The sequence below is a fragment of the Hyla sarda genome, chromosome 7 (genome assembly GCF_029499605.1).
Source record: "Hyla sarda isolate aHylSar1 chromosome 7, aHylSar1.hap1, whole genome shotgun sequence".
Lineage (NCBI taxonomy): Eukaryota > Metazoa > Chordata > Amphibia > Anura > Hylidae > Hyla > Hyla sarda.
Genome location: NC_079195.1, coordinates 36,770,044 through 36,790,510, shown reverse-complemented (window position 1 = coordinate 36,790,510; position 20,467 = coordinate 36,770,044). Strand labels below are relative to the sequence as shown.

At 43.5% G+C, this 20,467-nt stretch overlaps 1 protein-coding gene across 2 annotated transcripts in view; it reads left to right on the top strand.

Moving 5' to 3' along the window:
• The window catches only part of RRP12 (ribosomal RNA processing 12 homolog), a gene marked incomplete in the record, with an annotated part of 104,250 nt that overhangs the window by 45,428 nt on the left and 38,355 nt on the right, over window positions 1-20,467 (top strand). For both annotated transcript variants that reach the window (XM_056528911.1, XM_056528910.1), the window contains 9 exon segments: window positions 1,583-1,697; window positions 2,462-2,604; window positions 2,703-2,824; window positions 10,244-10,308; window positions 10,993-11,155; window positions 14,169-14,323; window positions 16,321-16,382; window positions 17,692-17,785; window positions 19,987-20,145. In XM_056528911.1, coding sequence (XP_056384886.1) covers window positions 1,583-1,697; window positions 2,462-2,604; window positions 2,703-2,824; window positions 10,244-10,308; window positions 10,993-11,155; window positions 14,169-14,323; window positions 16,321-16,382; window positions 17,692-17,785; window positions 19,987-20,145 — 1,078 coding nt within the window.

Here is a 20,467-nt window from a genome sequence, read left to right as displayed (position 1 = left end):
TGGCCAGGACCCGTGGCTAATAGCGCGCGGCACCGCGCTTATTAACTCTTTAGATATGGCATTCAAAGTTGATCACCGCGTCTAAAGTGAAAGCTAATTGGTGCCGGCTAGCTCAGTGGGCTGTTCTGGACCGCCGTGGCAAAATTGCGGCGTCCGGGACAGCTGGAGGACACAAGGAGGGTCCCCTACCTTCCTCCTGTGCTTCCGATCGCCAAATGACTGCTCCGTGCCTGCGATCAAGGCAGGAGCATTCAAGTGAAAGAATCATTGATCAGTGTTATCCAATGGGATAACGATGATCAATGCAAAAGATCAGTCTATGGAATGTAATAGCCCCCTATGGGGGCTATAACATTGCAAAAAAAGTTAATAAAGATCATTTAACCCATCCCCTAATAAAAGTCAGAATCACCCCACTTTTCCCATTTTAAAAATTTAAATTAAAATAAAATTCCCATTTTTTTTTTTTAAATACTGTGAAACTGCCATAATTTAGAAAAATACTTAGATATAAATTTTTGGTCATACCGCCCAGCACTACTATCCTCTATACCAGACTCCCATCCGGCAGCCACCCCAACCTACTCTGTACTTGCAGTGTCCCCCTTTACTTCCTCAGAGTCCCTGTGTGTGGAATCCTTGTTCGCAGTGCACATCCCTGGGGTTACCAGTTGGATCGTTGACTCCCTCAGATGAGAACACCTCAAGCCAGGAGAGTGGTCTTTCCATCAAGAAGTGTTAGACCAGATCTGCGCCCAGTGGCGATCACCTGACGGTGGACCTTATGGTGTCCAGACTAAACCTCTTGCTTCGTGTTCTGCCTTGGAGAGCCTGAAACCCTCTGGTGGTCCCTTGGGCTCACTTTGGCCTGCTCTTCCTTTTTTCTTCCTTTTCCATGCCATCTCCGAGTACTCCAGAGGCTCACAGCAGAGGGCTTTCTGTCGATTCTGGTGGCTCTAAACTGGCCTTGTCAAGCATGACGCTCCCTGAGACCATCTTTTTCAACTGCTCCTCTCTTTCACCAGAATTTAGGGTTGCTACATTTAAAGGGGTACTCCAGCTAAAGGACAGGGGATAAGATGTCTGACCGCAGTCACGCCCCCTTCCATAGACTTGCATAGCGGGGGCGGAATCGTGACATCACAATACTCCCGCCCCGTGGTCGGCACCCGATAGTCTGTGAGCTGGCAGCACGGCGTGCAGCTCTAAGAGGTGGGTGCCGAATGCAAGATTGCGGGGGTCCTTTGGATAAGGGGATAAGATGTCTTAGGGCCAGAGTACCCCTTTGAACAGCTTTTCTGAGAGATGGTAGGATTCTCCGGGCTTGTAATTCATTCCAGGTAAAGCTCCCTTCCAATGTCTGTGAGAATACCCCACTAGTGTCTTCTACGTTGCGCCCCATTTTTTTGTCCCCTTTGTGCTGCAGTCCTCCTATATGACTCAATATAAAGCACGAAACCATAGACCAGGTGGACAGTACTTATAATACCAAAACTGGAGCATAGCAGTGCAGCTACGCTTGTATCATGGGGTATCGGAGTTATGGAGGATATTGTCACATGTGATGTGTTTTATCTTTCAGGTTTGTAGAAGGCGGCCTGTCCTACAAGTTCCATGCGTCCTGGGCCTATGTCCTCCAGATTTTACAGACCTTTTTTGAGGTTGCTGGGAAGATTTGTCACCCAGTGATGAAGAAGGTAATTTACGTAATGATATTGATGGCATTATAATAATTAAAGGGGTATTCCGGCTTTATGCATCTTATCCCCTATTCAAAGGATAGGGGATAAGATGTATGATCACAGGGGTCCTGCCGCTGGGGACTCCAGCAATCTCGGTGCAGCCCCCGGCATTCTGTGCCTCAGAGATGAGCACGACCATAGTGACGTAACTCCATTCCCCCTCCATTCATGTCTATGGGAGGGGGCGTGACTCCCGTCACGCCCCCTCCCATAGACATGAATGGAGGGGGCGTGGCCGTGACCTCACATCCCCGTCTCGGAGGCAGCGCCCAGTAGAGATGAGCGAACTTGCAGTAAATTCGATTCATCACGAACTTCTCGGCTCGGCAGTTGATGACTTTTCCTGCATAAATTAGTTCAGCTTACAGGTGCTCCGGTGGGCTGGAAAAGGTGGATACAGTCCTAGGAGACTCTTTCCTAGGAATGTATCCACCTTTTCCAGCCCACCGGAGCACCTGAAAGCTGAACTAATTTATGCAGGAAAAGTCATCAACTGCCGAGCCGAGAAGTTCGTGACGAATCGAATTTACTGTAAGTTCGCTCATCTCTAGCGCCCAGCAATGAGATTGCGGGGGGTCCCCGGCGGCAGGACCCCTGCGATCATACATCTTATCCTCTATCCTCTGAATAGGGGATAAGATATACATACCCCCTTATAAAAATATTATTGGCTGCTTCTTCTTTACACTATATGAACATCTGACCATTGTCCGTTGCAGTGTTTGCAGACTCTCGCTGACCTGCGATTATCGGCTCATTTCCCTCATACTGGAGAGCTGGATCGGGCGGTGGGAGCGGCTGTGGAGAGTATGGGACCCGAGGTGGTCCTGAGAGCCATCCCCCTGCAGATTGATGGCACAGAGTAAGTGTCGTCTTATGCTCTGGGATTTTTTATTATATTTAATTTTTTTGCATATAATCGACTTATATATATTTATAAAGGTTGTTTTGTTCTGTCAGGGACATCTCTGACTTCCCGCGCAGTTGGCTGGTGCCTGTGATCAGAGACTATGTGAAGAACACGGAGCTGGATTTCTTCACAAGATATTTCCTGCCACTGGCTGAAAAACTAAAGAAAAGAGGTGAGGGCTTCAGTAATGTCCACATCTCCTCCATTCCTTGGTTTCTGCCTTTTTATATAGAGAAAACCAGATCATTAATGAACGGAAAGTTCATATTTTTAACTTTCTAAAATACTTGTATGCCTTTCTGTAATTTCGCTCATCTCTAGTGTATATGCCATAAATGTCCGAATAGGAATTACTCCATAAAGGTTTACTATGATTTAAAGGGAAAAAAACCTCTTCTGACATGTTGATCGCATCTGGTCTCACTCCCGAAACCCGCTGCGTTATTTATAAGCTGAGGACATGCTTGGCATTGAGCTTCATTCCCCGACCACCCAGAAGATCCATCTTTTTGCCACATAGACTTTTATATAACTTAAAGGTCAGATTTGATTGACAGGTGGACTTATAACAAGCGTAACTGGTGTGATCGAAACGTATGACATGTCTGGGCAACAAGTCAAGTGTTCTCTTCTGTTTGTGTGTTTTTTTTACATTTTTTTGATATTTTCATAACCCCCTTATAGGGGTACTCCCGTGGAAAACTTTTTTTTCTTTTTTTTTTTTTTTATATCAACTGGTGCCAGAAAGTTAAACAGATTTGTAAATCACTTCTATTAAAAATTCTACATCCTTCCAGTACATTTTAGGGGCTGTATACTAAAGAGAAATCCAAAAAAGAAATTAATTTCCTCTGATGTCATGACCACAGTGCTCTCTGCTGACATCTCTGTCCATTTTAGGAACTGTCCAGAGCAGCATATGTTTGCTATAGGGATTTTCTCCTGCTCTGGACAGTTCCTAAAATGGACAGCAGAGGTCAGCAGAGAGCACTGTGGTCATGACATCAGAGGGAATGCTTTTCTTTTTTGGATTTCTCTTTAGTATACAGCCCCTAAAAAGTAAACACCTACATAGGAGACTATACCTCTAAGGGGTAAGTAATGTGCAAAATAGAAGCACCACCAAAATACAGAAAAAATTATGCACAGATAAATAACTAAGCAATAAATGAGAGAAAGTTAACAAAATCTTTATTGGAGTATATCATTAATTGAAAGACAATAGCATAAATACAGAATAAAAACAAGGCACCAGAAAATACTGCAGATGGGTAGGTAAGGACTGGAACTAGGTATAGAGAGGTACTGGTTATGGATATAAATGCGAGGTCATAGGGCAATAAGAGTACAAGTCAAACAGGAAACGCACCAGATGGCTGCTAAACGCAAGCCCAGGGGCAGGGAAAGAGTAGACACAGGGGATCAAACCCAGGGACCAGAGAGAACAAGTATGCCAGACCTTACCTACCAACCCCAACGATCGTTTCACCACTGAATGGCTTCCTCAGGGGGTGTGGCTATCCTACCTTCTCACTGGCCTTATATGCCGCATCATAGCCAATACCATCTCATCCCATCAGGATTGACATCTATTTCCCCAATCAATGCAACTTAAGAAGTGAGCCCGCCCATAGGATTAGGCTATATCCAGTTTTACCTGTAGCAAATGACCGCCAGAGCTACTGTATCCGGGACGCCGTTGGCGTACTTCCGGTAAGGAGACGAGTCACATGATCAATGTGATCACGTGACCGGGCTTCAGAAGCACGTGCGCACGCGCACTAAGTTCCATCGCAATCGGATGCGGTCATGTGGTACATCGACCACATGACCGGGATCCCAAGCGAGAGAGCGCAGGCGCAGACCGAATCAGCCGGCGCAAGCGAAAAAGTGAAGAAGAAAGCGCGCAGGCGCAAAGAAGATAGGGGCAAGTGATGCGAAAGTGGGGGAAGTGAAGGAGGGAAGCAAGAGTGAGTGAAAACGCAAGACACAGCAAACCACACGTGAACATAAGAGAAAAATAATAAACAGTGACCTATTGGACCCAAAAAAGAAATTGTGCAGTGAATAAGATAGATGTGAGTGAATGGCTACTGTCTAAAATAAATTAGTACATTTAATGGAATGATTCAATGATACATAATAAATACATAATAAAATTATATAATAATAAAGAAAATTGTTTAATATAAAAGTATGTTAGAGTGTGAGTGGTGAGAATAGTGAAAAAATGTGATTGTAAATTCATCAGTGAAACTTGGGTGAATGGTGAAGAGTGCAATAATAGACTGTGGACAGTGCAATAAATAATAGTTTAATAATAGACTGTGGACAGTGCAATACTTAATAGTGCAATAATAGACTGCGGACAGTGCAATAAATAATAGTGCAATAATAGACTGCGGACAGTGCAATAAATAATAGTGCAATAATAGACTGTGGACAGTGCAATAATTAGTGTAATAATAGACTGTGGACAGTGCAATACATAATAGTGTAATAATAGACTGTGGACAGTGCAATAATAAATAGTGCAATAATAGACTGTGGACAGTGCAATAAATAATAGTGCAATAATAGACTGTGGACAGTGAAATAATTAATAGTGCAATAATAGACTGTGGACAGTGCAATAATTAATAGTGTATTAATAGACTGTGGACAGTGCAATCATAATAGAAAAGTATCGAAAAAAGACATATATAAAAAAATATATATTTAAAAATATATCCATCTATATATATATATGTAGCAAATAATAAATAATGGTTAAAATATTGAAACATACATTATAAGAGCCAAGTGACATATCTTAAAAAGTACAATAAGAGACAAGAGGAGAAATTGAAAATAAAAAAGGTCTGGCAGTACTTGGGTAAGCAGGCGGATTACTGGAAACATGGAGAATGGTATGTAGGGAAAAAGTAAAGTAGATGCAGATCAGTGCAAAAATCGATGATGCATAAATTAAGTGGCTAGATGGCTATATGGGCAATATAAGGTGCTAGTGCATATTGCATAACAGATAAATTCATAGAAGAAGGCTTGAGGGTGGCTCAAAAGAGCAGGAGACGACTCTGCAAGAAAGGAAACAAAAAAGAGAAAAAAGAGAAAGATAAGAACTAATATAAAACTTAGATTAAAAACCAAGAATTAAAAATCTGTGAGAGCCTAACCTAGGACGGTCACAAAAAAGAGGACGGATCAAGGTGAAAAAATGATCTAACATCAAAGAACTCTACTACAGATGGAGAACGGATGAGGGCAATGTGATCAAATCTACCTCATATGAGGCATGCCGGATGTAGTTAAGGAATAAGGGGGTCACAAAAAAGGGGAAAAACTAAGTGAGTCATTAAGACCGAGGGGATAGATGGTTTTTAACTTAAAAATCCAAAAAACCTCCCTTTGGGCCAATAATTTTTTCCAATTTCCTCCACGTTGGCCAGGAAAGATTCGGTCAATACCTCGGAATTGGAGACCAGAAGGGTCGCAGGAGTGAAAAGACTTGAAGTGACGGGGTATTGTAGTCAATGCAGTTTCATCTTCTTCATTTTTAGCTGACCGGATGCCCAGGACGTGTTCACGAATCCTCTTCTTAAATTCCCTTGTGGTGAGACCTATGTAAATCAAACCACAAGGGCAGGTAGCATGATATATAACTCCAGCCGTATTACATGAAATAGTGTGAGTGATCTTGTATTCTCTAGTTTTTTTCGAGTCACAGAATTGTGTATCCGCCACTACATTACAACATGCCACACATGAGCCACATGGTTTACATCCCCATTTTGGGCCACGTGCTCCAAATATTTTATGAGGTATCTTGCCCCCATAGTGGCTTTGAACTAGAGCATCTCTAAGATTAGGTGCTCTTTTATATGTAATGGACGGGTGTGGTTTCAGGTATAATCTGAGAACAGGATCCACAGTAAGTATATCCCAATATTTCAACAGAATCTGGCGTATATGTCCTGATTGTGAGTTGTATTTCGTGATAAATCTCACCTGGTTGTCGTCGATGCGTGCTCGTTTCTGTTGTAGTAAGGAGTCTCTATCCGAGTATTTGGCACGTTTGTATGCTCTCTTGATACATACTTCATCGTAGCCTCGTTCGCGAAATCGTTGGCTAAGGTCCTTCGCCTGTATCTCAAATGCTTCCATGGATGAACAGATTCTGCGAGCCCGAAGGAACTGCCCAATAGGGATGCTTCGAATCAATTTCGTGGGATGTGAGGAGTTAGCATGTAGCAGTGCATTTGTAGATGTGGGTTTCCTGTATAAATTGGAATGTAAAAAGCCTTCGTCATCAACATGAAAGAGAATATCTAAAAATTCCATTCCTATTCTGCCGCACTTAAACGTCAATTTGATGTTTAAATTATTAGTGTTTAATTCATTTATGAACATATCCAAGTCTTCCTGTGATCCCTTCCAGATCATGATGATATCGTCTATATATCTTGCCCACAGGTGGACCTTTTCAACCTGTGGGCAGGGGTGGGTCATAAAGATCTCTCTCTCCCATGCTCCCAGGAAGAGATTCGCATATGAGGGCGCACAAGCAGCCCCCATAGCGGTCCCTTGGGTTTGCAGATATAATGTTTGGCGGAAGAAGAAGTAGTTGTGAGTGAGTGCAAAAAGTAGTAACTCAGTGATAAACTCACCCATTTGTGGATCCAAGTCTGACATGAGGAAAGAGGATCGGACTGCTTGTATGCCATCTTCATGACGTATGGAGGTATAAAGTGATTCAACATCACAGGTGACTATCATCATATCTTCATCCAAATGAATCCCTTCAAGACGTCTGAGAGCATCAGTTGTGTCTTTAAGGTAAGATGGAAGCACAACGACCATCTGTCGTAAAACATGATCGATTAGTTTACAGATTTTTTCACACATGTTATTGCGACCAGAGACTATCGGTCTCCCTGGTGGTGTAATGGGATTTTTATGAATTTTAGGCAGTAGGTAAAATGTAGCCACCGTGGGATTAGACACTTGTAGATACTCAACTTGTTTGTCGGTGATGACCCCTCTTGATTGGGCTGTAGTCAAAATTGTTTTTAGTTCCATCTGAAATTTAGTGGTGGGGTTGAAAGTTAGCCTGCGATAACAGTTAGGATCACGCAGTTGTTTTAATGCTTCCCTTTCATACATGGATGTTGGCCAAAGAATAATATTGCCACCCTTGTCTGACGGTTTGATGACTATATCAGGCAAAGATCTCAATTCAACTATCGCCTGGCGTTGTTTAGGAGTACAGTTGCCGGTGATTTTATAAACTGGCATCTGTTCAATTTCCTTAGATACCACTTGAACAAATAGATCAACATTAGAGACAAGTGTAAGAGGGGGGAACTTACTTGATTTGGGGATGAGTGTTGGAGGAAACCAACCGTCATTTTGTGGGTTACTCTCTAGATGCAACTCCTCCAAAGTTTGTAAGGTAATGAGATCTTCCCTTGAATCGCAGATGGATGTAGATGTGGTATGATGAAAAAGTTTTTTGAAGACCAGTTTCCTTGCAAAAAGATGCAGGTCTTTGATGGTATCAAAGATGTCAATACTAGATGTTGGAGAAAAAGAGAGACCCAATTTGAGTACATCAAGTTGAGTATCAGTTAATGAGTGCTTGGAAAGATTAATTACCTTGAGTGTGGACTGATCGGAGTCCCGATGGTTGGGTCCGCGAAAGCGTCCTCGTCTATCTGAACCGCCCTGATTGTCTTTCTTCCTTTTCTGAGATTGTGCCAAGTTTCTCTGGGTGCTGGAAGATGACGAATCCGATTCCCCCCCATAGGAGGTGTTAGAAGAAATGGAGTGCGTTCTAGAACGAGAGCTGTTATTGGTATTTGTGGCATATTTCCATTTATAAACCCTTTGGGTGTGGAAATCGGTCTGGTCACGTTGGAATTTCTTAGCTTTAGTTGATTGGATCTGTTTCTCCCAAATGTCATGTGCGTCCTCGAGTTCTTTCTTAAAAATATCCATATCAGATGTGCTAAGTTTATCCTGAATTTGTTTAGTCAGCTCTCCTATCTGAGCCGAAAGGGCTGATAAACTTTTATTGTTGAGCTCAATAATAAGTTGTATGAAGGTACTGGAGCAATTGTTACTAACCTCCTCCCACTTTGCACAGAAGTCCTCATCTTGTCGTCCATATGTGGGAAATGTTTGAATACGAAGACCACGTGGTATAAAATTCTTAGCCAGATATTGTTCCAGCGTGGAACGATTCCACCATATCCTCATCCGTTTATGTAGCAGGTTACGTAATAGCGTTTTATTAAGACGTAGGGAGTCCTGATCCGAACCTGTGTCTGCAGAGGATCTGGTGCCAAATAAATTCACTGCCTGGGTTTTCCAGGTAGCCTCACGGCTTGTGAAATCCATAAGTTAGGAAGATAGACCTGTATATCAAACACAGGAAAGATAAACACCTACATAGGAGACTATACCTCTAAGGGGTAAGTAATGTGCAAAATAGAAGCACCACCAAAATACAGAAAAAATTATGCACAGATAAATAACTAAGCAATAAATGAGAGAAAGTTAACAAAATCTTTATTGGAGTATATCATTAATTGAAAGACAATAGCATAAATACAGAATAAAAACAAGGCACCAGAAAATACTGCAGATGGGTAGGTAAGGACTGGAACTAGGTATAGAGAGGTACTGGTTATGGATATAAATGCGAGGTCATAGGGCAATAAGAGTACAAGTCAAACAGGAAACGCACCAGATGGCTGCTAAACGCAAGCCCAGGGGCAGGGAAAGAGTAGACACAGGGGATCAAACCCAGGGACCAGAGAGAACAAGTATGCCAGCCCCTAAAAAGTACTGGGAGGATTAAGATTTTTTTTAATTGAAGTGATTTACAAATCTGTTTAACTTTCTGGCACCAGTTGATTTAAAAAAAAAAAAAATAAAAAAAGTTTTCCACTGGAGTACCCCTTTAAAGGAGTAGTCCAGTGCTGAAAAACGTATCCCCTATCCCAAGGATAGGGGATAAGTTTCAGATTGCGGGGGGGGGGGGGGAATCCGACTGCTGGGGCCCCCCGCGATCTCCTGTATTGGGGCCTCCGCTCACTGCCCAGATAGCGACCACCGGACGAAGCGGCTGCCGACACGCCACCTCAATACATCTCTATGGCAGAGCTGGATATTGCCGAAGGCAGCGCTCCACCTCTGCCATAGAGTTGTATTGAGGGGGCGTGTCAGCCGCCGCTTCGTGCGGAGGTCGAAACGCCCCCTTCTCGCGGGCAGTCGGTGCCCCGTACAGGAGATTGTGGGGGCCCCAGTGGTCGAACCCCCCGCGATCTGAAACTCATCCCCTATCCTTAGGATAGGGGATAAGATTTTCAGCACTGGACTACTCCTTTTAAGTCTATTTTTCTTGCTGCCAGTGGGGATCTGAAGGACACCCCTTGGCAGGAACATGAGACTGCCTTGAAGTTACAGTAAAATTGTCTTAAAATTCTGTTTCTGCTTGTAAAACAATTTTAGAAATATTTGTAAATATTTTTTGCTCTGAAAAAAATGAATAGTGTAATGTTTGTCTGCCCTTTGTTACCCTTTATAGCTGGCGAGCTTGCGGAGGCTGGAAGAAACCTAGAGGCCAAGATCTATGAGACTCTTCAGTGGCAAGTATGTATATCCTGAACTGTATGTATATCCTGAACTGTATGTATATCCTGAACTGTATGTATATCCTGAACTGTATGTATATCCTGAACTGTATGTATATCCTGAACTGTATGTATATCCTGAACTGTATGTATATCCTGAACTGTATGTATATCCTGAACTGTATGTATATCCTGAACTGTATGTATATCCTGAACTGTATGTATATCCTGAACTGTATGTATATCCTGAACTGTATGTATATCCTGAACTGTATGTATATCCTGAACTGTATGTATATCCTGAACTGTATGTATATCCTGAACTGTATGTATATCCTCAAATGTATGTATATCCTGAAAGATAATAACCCCTCGGGCACTTTCTGGGGCTCTTAATAAGGAGAAAATGGGGCCCTTTCTTGGTATCAGTTGGGTTTCCAAAATATTAGGCAACCATATATGGAAGGTTGATAATTCTAGAATGCTGTTCTGTGCTCTTATTGGGAAATCATCACGTGCATTCGTAAGCATTGCTGTCGCAAAACTACAACTCCCAGCAAGCCCGGACAGCCAAAGGCTGTCCGGGCATGCTGGGAGTTGTAGTTTTGCAGCAGCTGGAGGCACACTGGTTAAGAAACACTACATTGTAAGGTTGATGAACACAATTACAATTACGCCGTTTTACTTTTTTTTTTTTCCTCAGATCTGGACAATGTTACCTGGTTTCTGCACCAAACCCACAGATGTAGCCGCCTGCTTTAAGAACATAGCAAAGACCCTGGGAATGATCATCTTGGATCGTCCGGACCTCCGTCTCAATGCCTGTCAAGCCCTTCGCACTTTGATTAACAAAGGGTGTGAAGCAGGTACGAGACGCTGACCTCCTATGTCAAACACTGGAGGCACCCTTGTTGGGGAACACTGGGTTAAAATCACACTTTCAAAGATCGCAGTACCCCCTCTCAAAAAAAAAAAAATCTCCTGCCTAGCACCGCGGCTCTCCTCCTGCAGGGGGCAATCTCCGCGCTGGATTACTGTTGACCACAGCTCAAAGCTGTGGTCAACACGCCCCCTCCATGTATCTCTATGGGAGAGCCTGAGATACACAAGTGCTGTCTCTGGCTCTCCCATAAAGATACATGGAGGGAGACATGTCGACTACTGATGCTCCGAGCAATAGAAGAGCCAATGTTCAGAACACCGGGCCTCGGACAGGTGATCTCTGGAGGTCCCAGCAGTCGGACCCCCCCCCCACACACACACACACACACGAACAGACACTTATCCCCTATCTTGTGGATGGGGGATAAGATGTGATGTACCGCTACCGCAGTTCCCCTTTTAAAGGGTTTATCCAGGAAAAAAACTTTTTAGATATTTCAACTGGCTCCAGAAAGTTAAACAGATTTGCAAATTACCTCTGTTAAAAAATCTTAATCCTTTCACTACTTATGAGCTGCTGAAGTTGAGTTGTCCTTTTCCGTCTAAGTGCTCTCTGATGACACGTGTCTCGGGAACTGTCCAGAGTAGAAGCAAATCCCCATAGCAAACCTCTTCTACTCTGTGCAGTTCCCGAGACAAGCAGAGGTGTCAGCAGAGAGCACTGTTGCCAGACAGAAAAGAACTCAACTTCAGCAGCTGATAATTATTGGAAGGATGAAGATTTTTTAATAGAGGTAACTTACAAATCTGTTTAACTTTCTTGAGTCAGTTGAGAGATATATATATATATATATATATATATATATATATATTATAAGATATAAATATATATATATATATATATATATATATATAATATAAGATATAAATGTTTTTTTCCTGGAATACCCCATTGATTGTGGAAAGTGTGATCTTAACACAGCCCAATAGGACTCAGATACCTCGCGCCCTGCATTTCGAGGTGTTGCAATATTGAACACCCAAGCTTACTTTCTTGGGAACACCTTTCCTTATCGAATGCTTTAACCCCTTAAGGACCGGGGTTTTTTCCGTTTTTGCATTTTCGTTTTTTGCTCCTTGCCTTTAAAAAAAATTATAACTCTTTCAGTTTTGCACCTAAAAATCCATATGATGGCTTATTTTTTGCGCCACCAATTCTACTTTGTAATGACGTCAGTCATTTTGCCCAAAAATCTACAGTGAAACGGAAAAAAATCATTGTGCGACAAAATTGAAAAAAAACCACGCTGTTTTGTAAATTTTGGGGGCTTCCGTTTCTACGTAGTACATTTTTCAGTAAAAATGACACCTTATCATTATTCAGTAGGTCCATACGATTAAAATGATCCCCTACTTATATAGGTTTGATTTTGTCGCACTTCTGGAAAAAATCATAACTACATGCAGGAAAATTAATACGTTTAAAATTGTCATCTTCTGACCCCTATAACTTTTTTATTTTTCCGCGTACGGGGCGGTATGAGGGCTCATTTTTTGCGCCGTGATCTGAAGTTTTTAGCGGTACCATTTTTGAATTGATAGGACTTATTGATCGCTTTTTATTCATTTTTAAATGATATAAAAAGTGACCAAAAATGCACTATTTTGGATTTTTTTTGCGCGTACGCCATTAACCGAGCGGTTTAACGATATATTTTTATAATTTCCGCACGCGGTGATACCATATATGTTTATTTTTATTTACACTGTGTTTTTTTTTATTATGGGAAAGGGGGGTGATTCAAACTTTTGAAGTTAAATGATATTCATTCACTTTTTTTTTCACTTTTTTTTTTGCAGTGTTATAGGTCCCATAGGGACCTATAACACTGCACACACTGATCTCTTATACTGATCATTGTTATCCCATAGGGACCCATAACACTGCACACACTGATCATTGTTATCCCATAGGGACCTATAACACTGCACACACTGATCTCTTATACTGATCATTGTTATCCCATAGGGACCTATAACACTGCACACACTGATCTTTTACATTGATCACTGGTTTCTCATAGGAAACCAGTGATCGATGATTCTGCCGCTTGACTGCTCATGCCTGGATCTCAGGCACTGAGCAGTCATTCGGCGATCGGACAGCGAGGAGGCAGGTAGGGGCCCTCCCGCTGTCCTGTAAGCTGTTCGGGATGCCGCGATTTCGCCGCGGCTATCCCGAACAGCCCACTGAGTTAACCGGCAGCTTTGACTTTCGCTTTTAGCCGCGCGGCTCAGCTCTGAGCGCACGGCTAAAGGGTTAATAGCGCGCGGCGCCACGATCGGCCGGGCCCGCCGTGATATGATGCGGGGTTACTGTGTAACCCCGCGTTATATCACGGGAGCAGGACCAAGGACGTACCGGTACGTCCTTGGTCCTTAAGGGGTTAAAGCAGGGGTCTCAAACTTGCGACCCTCCAGATGTTGCAAAACTTCACAACTCCCACCATGCCTGGACATACACAGACAGCCATTTTCTGCAGCCGGGAATACTGGGAGATGACGTTTTGTAACATCTGGAGGGCCACCAGTTTGAGACCCCTGCTTTAATGTCCTACCTCAAGCTCATGATGTCTATTGTTGTTCTGTTTTATTTGCATTATTGTAAGGAAGGCTTTGTGTCCAGATATGGCGGCTCTGAAAAGATGGAAGCACATAATTCCCCAACCTCACCAAAACTTCACTTTATAATTTCGGAGTTGTCAGGGCTGTCATCATCTCCTCACATTTGCATTGCGTAGAAGAAAGTTGCAGTCTTATTCTTGACAACATTTCCATAGCTTTTTCCATATCGTCCCTTTCAATGTGGCGCAGAGCTCATTGTGTTGACATCTCCTCTGACTAATCCGCAGGGATTAAACATCATGTGCAACAGAGTGAAAAAGCTGCTGCTTGAATTGATATTTTTTATTGATTTATTCATATATTTTCCGACAGAGGCGGATAAGGCTGAAGTGAGCCGATTAGCTAAGAATTACCTTCCTATACTGTTCAATGTGTACATTAAAGTGCCTGCACCAGGGGAGGGCGCTGCACACAAGCTTCCTGTGATGGAAACCATCAGAACCTATTTGACTGTAACAGACCAGCAGGTGAGGTGTTAAAGTGTACCCCCTGAATTAAAGAGAACTTTTTCAATGTCCTAGGGCAGGGTTTCACAACCAGGGTGCCTCCATCTATGACCATACATTAAATAGGCAGGAAATCCATATCTCCAATTCAGTGTTCCTCCACCTGTTGCAAAACTACAACTCTCAGCATGCCCGTACAGCCGTTGGCTGTCCGGGCATGCTGGGAGTTGTAGTTTTGCAAAAGATGAAGTCACACTCGACAGACATGCTGATATTTTAACGTTTAACCCCTTAAAGGGGTACTCCGGCGCTTAGACATCTTATCCCCTATTCAAAGGATAGGGGATAAGATGCCTGATCACGGGGGTCCCGCCGCTGGGGACCCCCCGTGATCTTTTGCACGCAGCACCCCAGTTAAAATCGGTCATGCCCCCTCCCATAGGCTTGCATGCCCCGCGATCAGGCATCTTATCCCCTATCCTTTGGATAGGCGATAAGATGTCTAAGCGCCGGAGTACCCCTTTAATGACCACAATTCGTCTCATGTCTGCAGGAGGCAGAAGTACTGGTCTCTTGTGCCAAGTATCATAGCATGCTGGGAGTTGTAGTTTTGCATCAGTTGGAGGCACCCTGGTTGGGAAACGCCATCATAGGAACATATTAATATTATCAGTTATGTCTGAATGTTTATACTAGAGTTGAGCGAACGTACAGTAAATTGGCTCGTTGCGAACCTCGCAGCTCGGATGTTGATTACTTTAGTCTGGGTAAATTAGTTCAGCTTTCCAAGGGCTCTGGTTGCCTGGAAAAGTCCGGGATGACTTAGGTCTTAGGTCTCCTAGGTCTGTATCCACCTTTTCCAGGCAACTGGAGCCCTTGGAAAGCTGAACTAAGTTATGCAGACTAAAATAATCAACAGCCGAGCTGCGAGGTTCGCTACAAACCAATTTGCTTTAAAGGGGTACAGCTGGTGCCAGAAAGTTAAACAGATTTATAAATTACTTCTATTAAAAAATATTAATCCTTCCAGTACTTATTAGCTGCTGAATACTACAAAGAAAATTATTTTCTTTTTGGAACACAGAGCTCTCTGCTGACATCATGAGCACAGCGCTCTCTGCTGACATCTCAGTCCATTTTAGGAACTGTCCAGAGCAGCATATGTTTGCTATGGGCATTTTCTCCTACTCTGGACATTTCCTAGAATGGACAGAGATGTCAGCAGAGAGCACTGTGCTCGTGATTCAGCAGAGAGCTCTGTGTTTCAAAAAGAAAAGAATTTCCTCTGTAGTATTCAGCTGCTAAGTAGTACTGGAAGAATTAAGATTTTTTTAATAAAAGTAATTTTCAAATTTGTTTTAACTTTCTGGCACCAGTACCCCTTTTAAGTTTGCCCAAGTCTAGTTTAGACCCCGACCAATGACAAGATCGTGCCAGGAGAGAAGCGGCCAACCAACACGCTTCTCTCCCTGCTCTGTTTGACCTGAATGCCAGCCCCATAGACTTAGATTATGAGCCTGTCCAGGTCATGTGACACAGAGCTGGTGTCACTTGACTCATTTCTCTTGGCTCGTTGCCATAATCAGTCTGGGCTTAGAACACTTAGATTAAACTTTTTACTTGTCTTTATGTCACATTTTTTTCATGTTGTGTTTTTTTTGTTTTTTTTTTATATATAATGACAGTGCTCATTTAAATGCGTTATCCAAAATTAGAAAAACTGATTGTTTTTCCAATAACAGTGCCACTCCTGTCATGAGGTTGTGTTTGGTATTGCAGCTCAGTTCTGTTGAAGTGAATGGAGCCAATTTGTAATACCGCACCCAACATGAGCACAGGTGAAAAAATGGGCTCTGTTTTTTTCTATACCTGGACAACCCCCTATATCATGTGTGAACTGTTTCATTGCTTTAGCTGTCAATGCTGCCATGTGTGCTGCACAATGGGTTTCGTGCCTGCAGGGGGCTGTATCTGATTTTTCGACTGTTTTTACAATGTCATTTTTTGTTCATTTACAGCTGGTTTGCGATTTACTAGGGAAAGCCAGTGCAAAGGTGTTGGAGAAGACAGAGACTGAAAAGTGAGTTACTCGTATTATAGATTTTTTTTTTTCCTCTGATCAGTGGGGATCCGACACCTGGCACCCCCCTCTGATCAGTTGGGATCCGACACCTGGCACCCCCCTCTGATCAGCTGTTTGCCAGGCACAATACTTGCATGATTTGGTAAAACATTTGGTAACAGACTACTAGGGATCGACCGATTATCGGTTTGGCCGATATTCACGATTTTGGACATTATCGGTATCGGCAATTACCTTGCCGATAATGCCCCTACCCCCCGGCCAGAGACCACCGCCGCTGCCGCCCCATTGCCTCCCCCATCCCCGGTTTTATAATTACCTGTTCCCGGGATCCGCGCTACTTCTGGCTCCGGCAACAGTGACGGCTCAGGACGCCGCCGGAGCCAGAAGTAATGCGGACCCCAGGAACAGGTAATTATAAAATCGAGGATGGGCGAGGCAATGGGTCGGCGGCGGTGGTGGCTGGACTAGGCAGGACCCCAGGACAGGCAGGGGGAGAGAAGCGGGTGGCGGTCTCTGGCTCCGCAAAAGCGGCTGCAGTTCATTGATTTATAGCGCCCACTTTAAATCATTGATCTTCAGCGGCTTCTGCGGGGCCGGGTGTGTGTGTGTGTGTGTGTGTGTGTGGGGGGAGGGGGGGGGGAGAGAAATAGCCGATAACTTATACCGATATTCAGGTATAAGTTTTCAGCTATCGGAAGGACTGAAATCCTCCAGTGTCCGCAAGGTCCCCCTGCTCAAGAAAGCAAATGTATAGGCCTGTTTGAAGTTTGCCAATGAGACTCTGAATCGTTCTAGACGGACCATATCTTTGTCATTGGGCAAACGTCCAAAATCAGCTGGGGATCCAATAATTTTCTTTCTTCACTGTACTAAGAAAAGCAAGACAAAGTTAGATTGTAGTAACATTAGATTGGTAACTATCGCCATTATGTCCATTGGGTTAAAAACTTGTAGGGAAATTTATCAAAACCTGTCCAGAGGAAAAGTTGCTGAGTTGCCGATAGCAACCAATCAGATCACTTCTTTCATTTTTTTAGAGCAGCGGTCTTCAAACTGTGGCCCTCCAGATGTTGCAAAACTACAACTCCCAGCATGGCTGGACAGCCAACGGCGTTCCGGGCATCCTGGGAATTGTAGTTTTGCAACATCGGGAGCGCCACAGTTTGAAGATCGCTGTTTTAGAGGCATCGAAAATGAAAGAAGCGATCTGATTGGATTCTATTGGCAACTTTTCCTATCGATAGGTTTTGCTAAATCTCCCCCCAAATTTTCCATTTTTTCAGTTGTTGTTTTGGTTTTGCAGGCTCTATGTACTGGATCTCATCACAGCAATGGCCCCGTATGCGGATGAGCCGTCAATGACCCGAGTGTATCAGACCATTCAGCCCTTACTTGAGGTCAGTAAGAATTCATCCTGCACTTACTGCCCCTTTGACTTTAAGTCACAATAGTGTATTGTATAAGAAAAAGTGCTGCAACTTTCTATAATATTTTGTATTTCAATTCCTCACGGTTTTTGAATTCTCTTCTTGCAGTAAGGGAATTAAAACGTTTATTACTTACATTGTTTAATACTGACACTTGTAGCCTAAAAATCCTGATTATTGGGTGAATTCCCCTCGTGAACACTTCTTCCTGCTTGTTTGGCCTCTGCAAAAGGTTAAATGAACAGCTACTAAACGAAGAAACGCTTCCTCATTGGCCAATCACAATTTTTGTGTCTTGTGAAGGATCATTTAATGAATGCTGATCACATAGATTGACACTCGTTATCGTGCTCTCCCTAAACGGGCCTGAAAATGTACCTGTCATAAGATAAATCTGTAGATTTCTTTTTTTCTTTTTTAAAGGGGAATTCCGGCCAAAGACATCTTATCCCTTATCTTTTGGATAGGGGTTAAGATGTCTGATCGTGGGGGACCCACCACAGGGACCCCCGCAATCTCTGTGCAGCACCCGGGACTGGAGACATGACATAACGCAATGCCCCCACTTGATGTGACGCCACACCTCTTCTGTTCAGGTCTATGGGAGGGATCAGGCGGCCGTCACAAGGGGGCATGGAGTTACGTCACGTCTCCAGTCTCAGAAACACAGAAGTTTCTGAGGCTGGAGCAGCAGCCCTGCAGAGGATGCGGGTGCTGCACGGGGTCCCAGCTGCGGGCATCAGACATCTTATACCCTATCCTTTGGGTAGGAGATAACAACATTTCTTTGGCCGAAATACCCAATTAACTGGTACTGATCTTGTTGATGATGCGATTAAATCCTGGTTTAAATTCTTTTTACTGCTCCTAATTCCCTTTTTTGTTGCTCATACTGCATGCAGTTCACAGAGGAGGAGGGGGCATTCCCCTGCTTGCCTTCACATCTCAAGTGGGAACTTACCTCCCTCATTTCTCAGAGCTGACAACTGCTCGGCTCCGTGCCATACCCTCAGCTCGCACCACAGTCTGATTGACATGCCAGGAGGCCTTCTTGTCCTGCCCAAACTTCCTGTATTTTGTCTGGGGATAGAGACACACAGGTGACAAGACATTGTTCTTGCAGTAAAGGTACCCCTAGTGTACCCCCCCCCCCAAAAAAAAAAAAAAAAAAAAATATATATATAATATATATATATATATATATATATATATATACATACATACATACATACATACATACATACATACATACATACATATATTAGGGATCGACCGATTATCGGCCGATAATCACGATTTGGGGCATTATCGGTATCGGCAATTACCTTGGCCACCGCACCGCCCCCATTGCCTCCCCCATCCCCGGTTTTATAATTACCTGTTCCCGGAGCCCACGCTACTTCTTGCTCCTGCTGCGTTCTGCGTTACGCTGTGCGCAATGATGAGTGACGTGCGCGACGAGACGTCACCGTCAGTGCGCACAGTGACAGTTAAGGAGGACGTCACCGGAGCCAGATGTGGAGTGGACCCCGGGAACAGGTAATTATAAAACAGGGGATGGGGGAGGCAATGGGGCCGGTGCGGTGCGGTCGCAGTGCGGCGGGGGGGGGAGCGGTGGCGGTGATAGGTCTCAGGACCCCCGGACAGGTAGGGGGAGAGAAGGGGGTGGCGTCGGCGGCCTATGGCCCCGCAAAAGCCACTGCAGTGCATTGATTTAAAGTGCCTGCTTTAAATCAATGATCTGCAGCGGTGTCGCGGGGGATAAATAGCCGATAACTTATACCGGAATATCGGTATAAGTTATCGGCTATCGGCCCTAACCTCCACCGATTATCGGTATCGGCCCTAAAAAAACGATATCGGTATCGGCCCTAAAAAAACGATATCGGTCGATCCCTAATATGTGTGTGTGTATATGTATGTATGTATATATATATATATATATATATATATATATATATATATATATATATATATATATATACATATACACACACACACACACACACACACACACGTTTTTTTAACTAATGTATGTTGCAAATATACATATCATGTTTTCTACGTTATATAAAAACTTTTTACAAATGACCGCGCCCATTTAACACAAAAAGTGAAGTTGCAGTGTCGATTCCTACAAACTGTTATGTTTCTTATACCTTTTACACCAGGAGAAGAACCACAGTGTGCAGAAGAAGGCGTACCGGATCCTGGAGGAGATGTGCGGGGGAGAGAGGCCGCCTTGTGGAGACTTTGTGAAAAACAACTTGGAGGAGCTAAAGAAAACTCTTCTGGATTCACTGAAAAGTGCATCATCTCCAGCCAAGAGGGTAAGAGAGTCTGACTGTAGCTGTGGGGCTCATCTGCATTGATGCTAGGGATACTTAGGGTATATCCAGAGTGCAGACAGTAGATACAACGCGCTAATGCACTTAGGGTGTTTGGGCAAAACTATTGTTGACCTAGATCAGTGGTCTCCAAACTGCAGCCCTCCTGCTGTTGCAAAACTACAACTCCCAGCATGCCTGGGCAGCCAACGGCTTGATTTTTAGTTACATAACATTAATTCATATATGCAGAAGTGGTACCGATAAAAAATTCAGATGGCGCATTAAGAAAAAAAATAAGCCCACATACATCCCCGCATGCGGA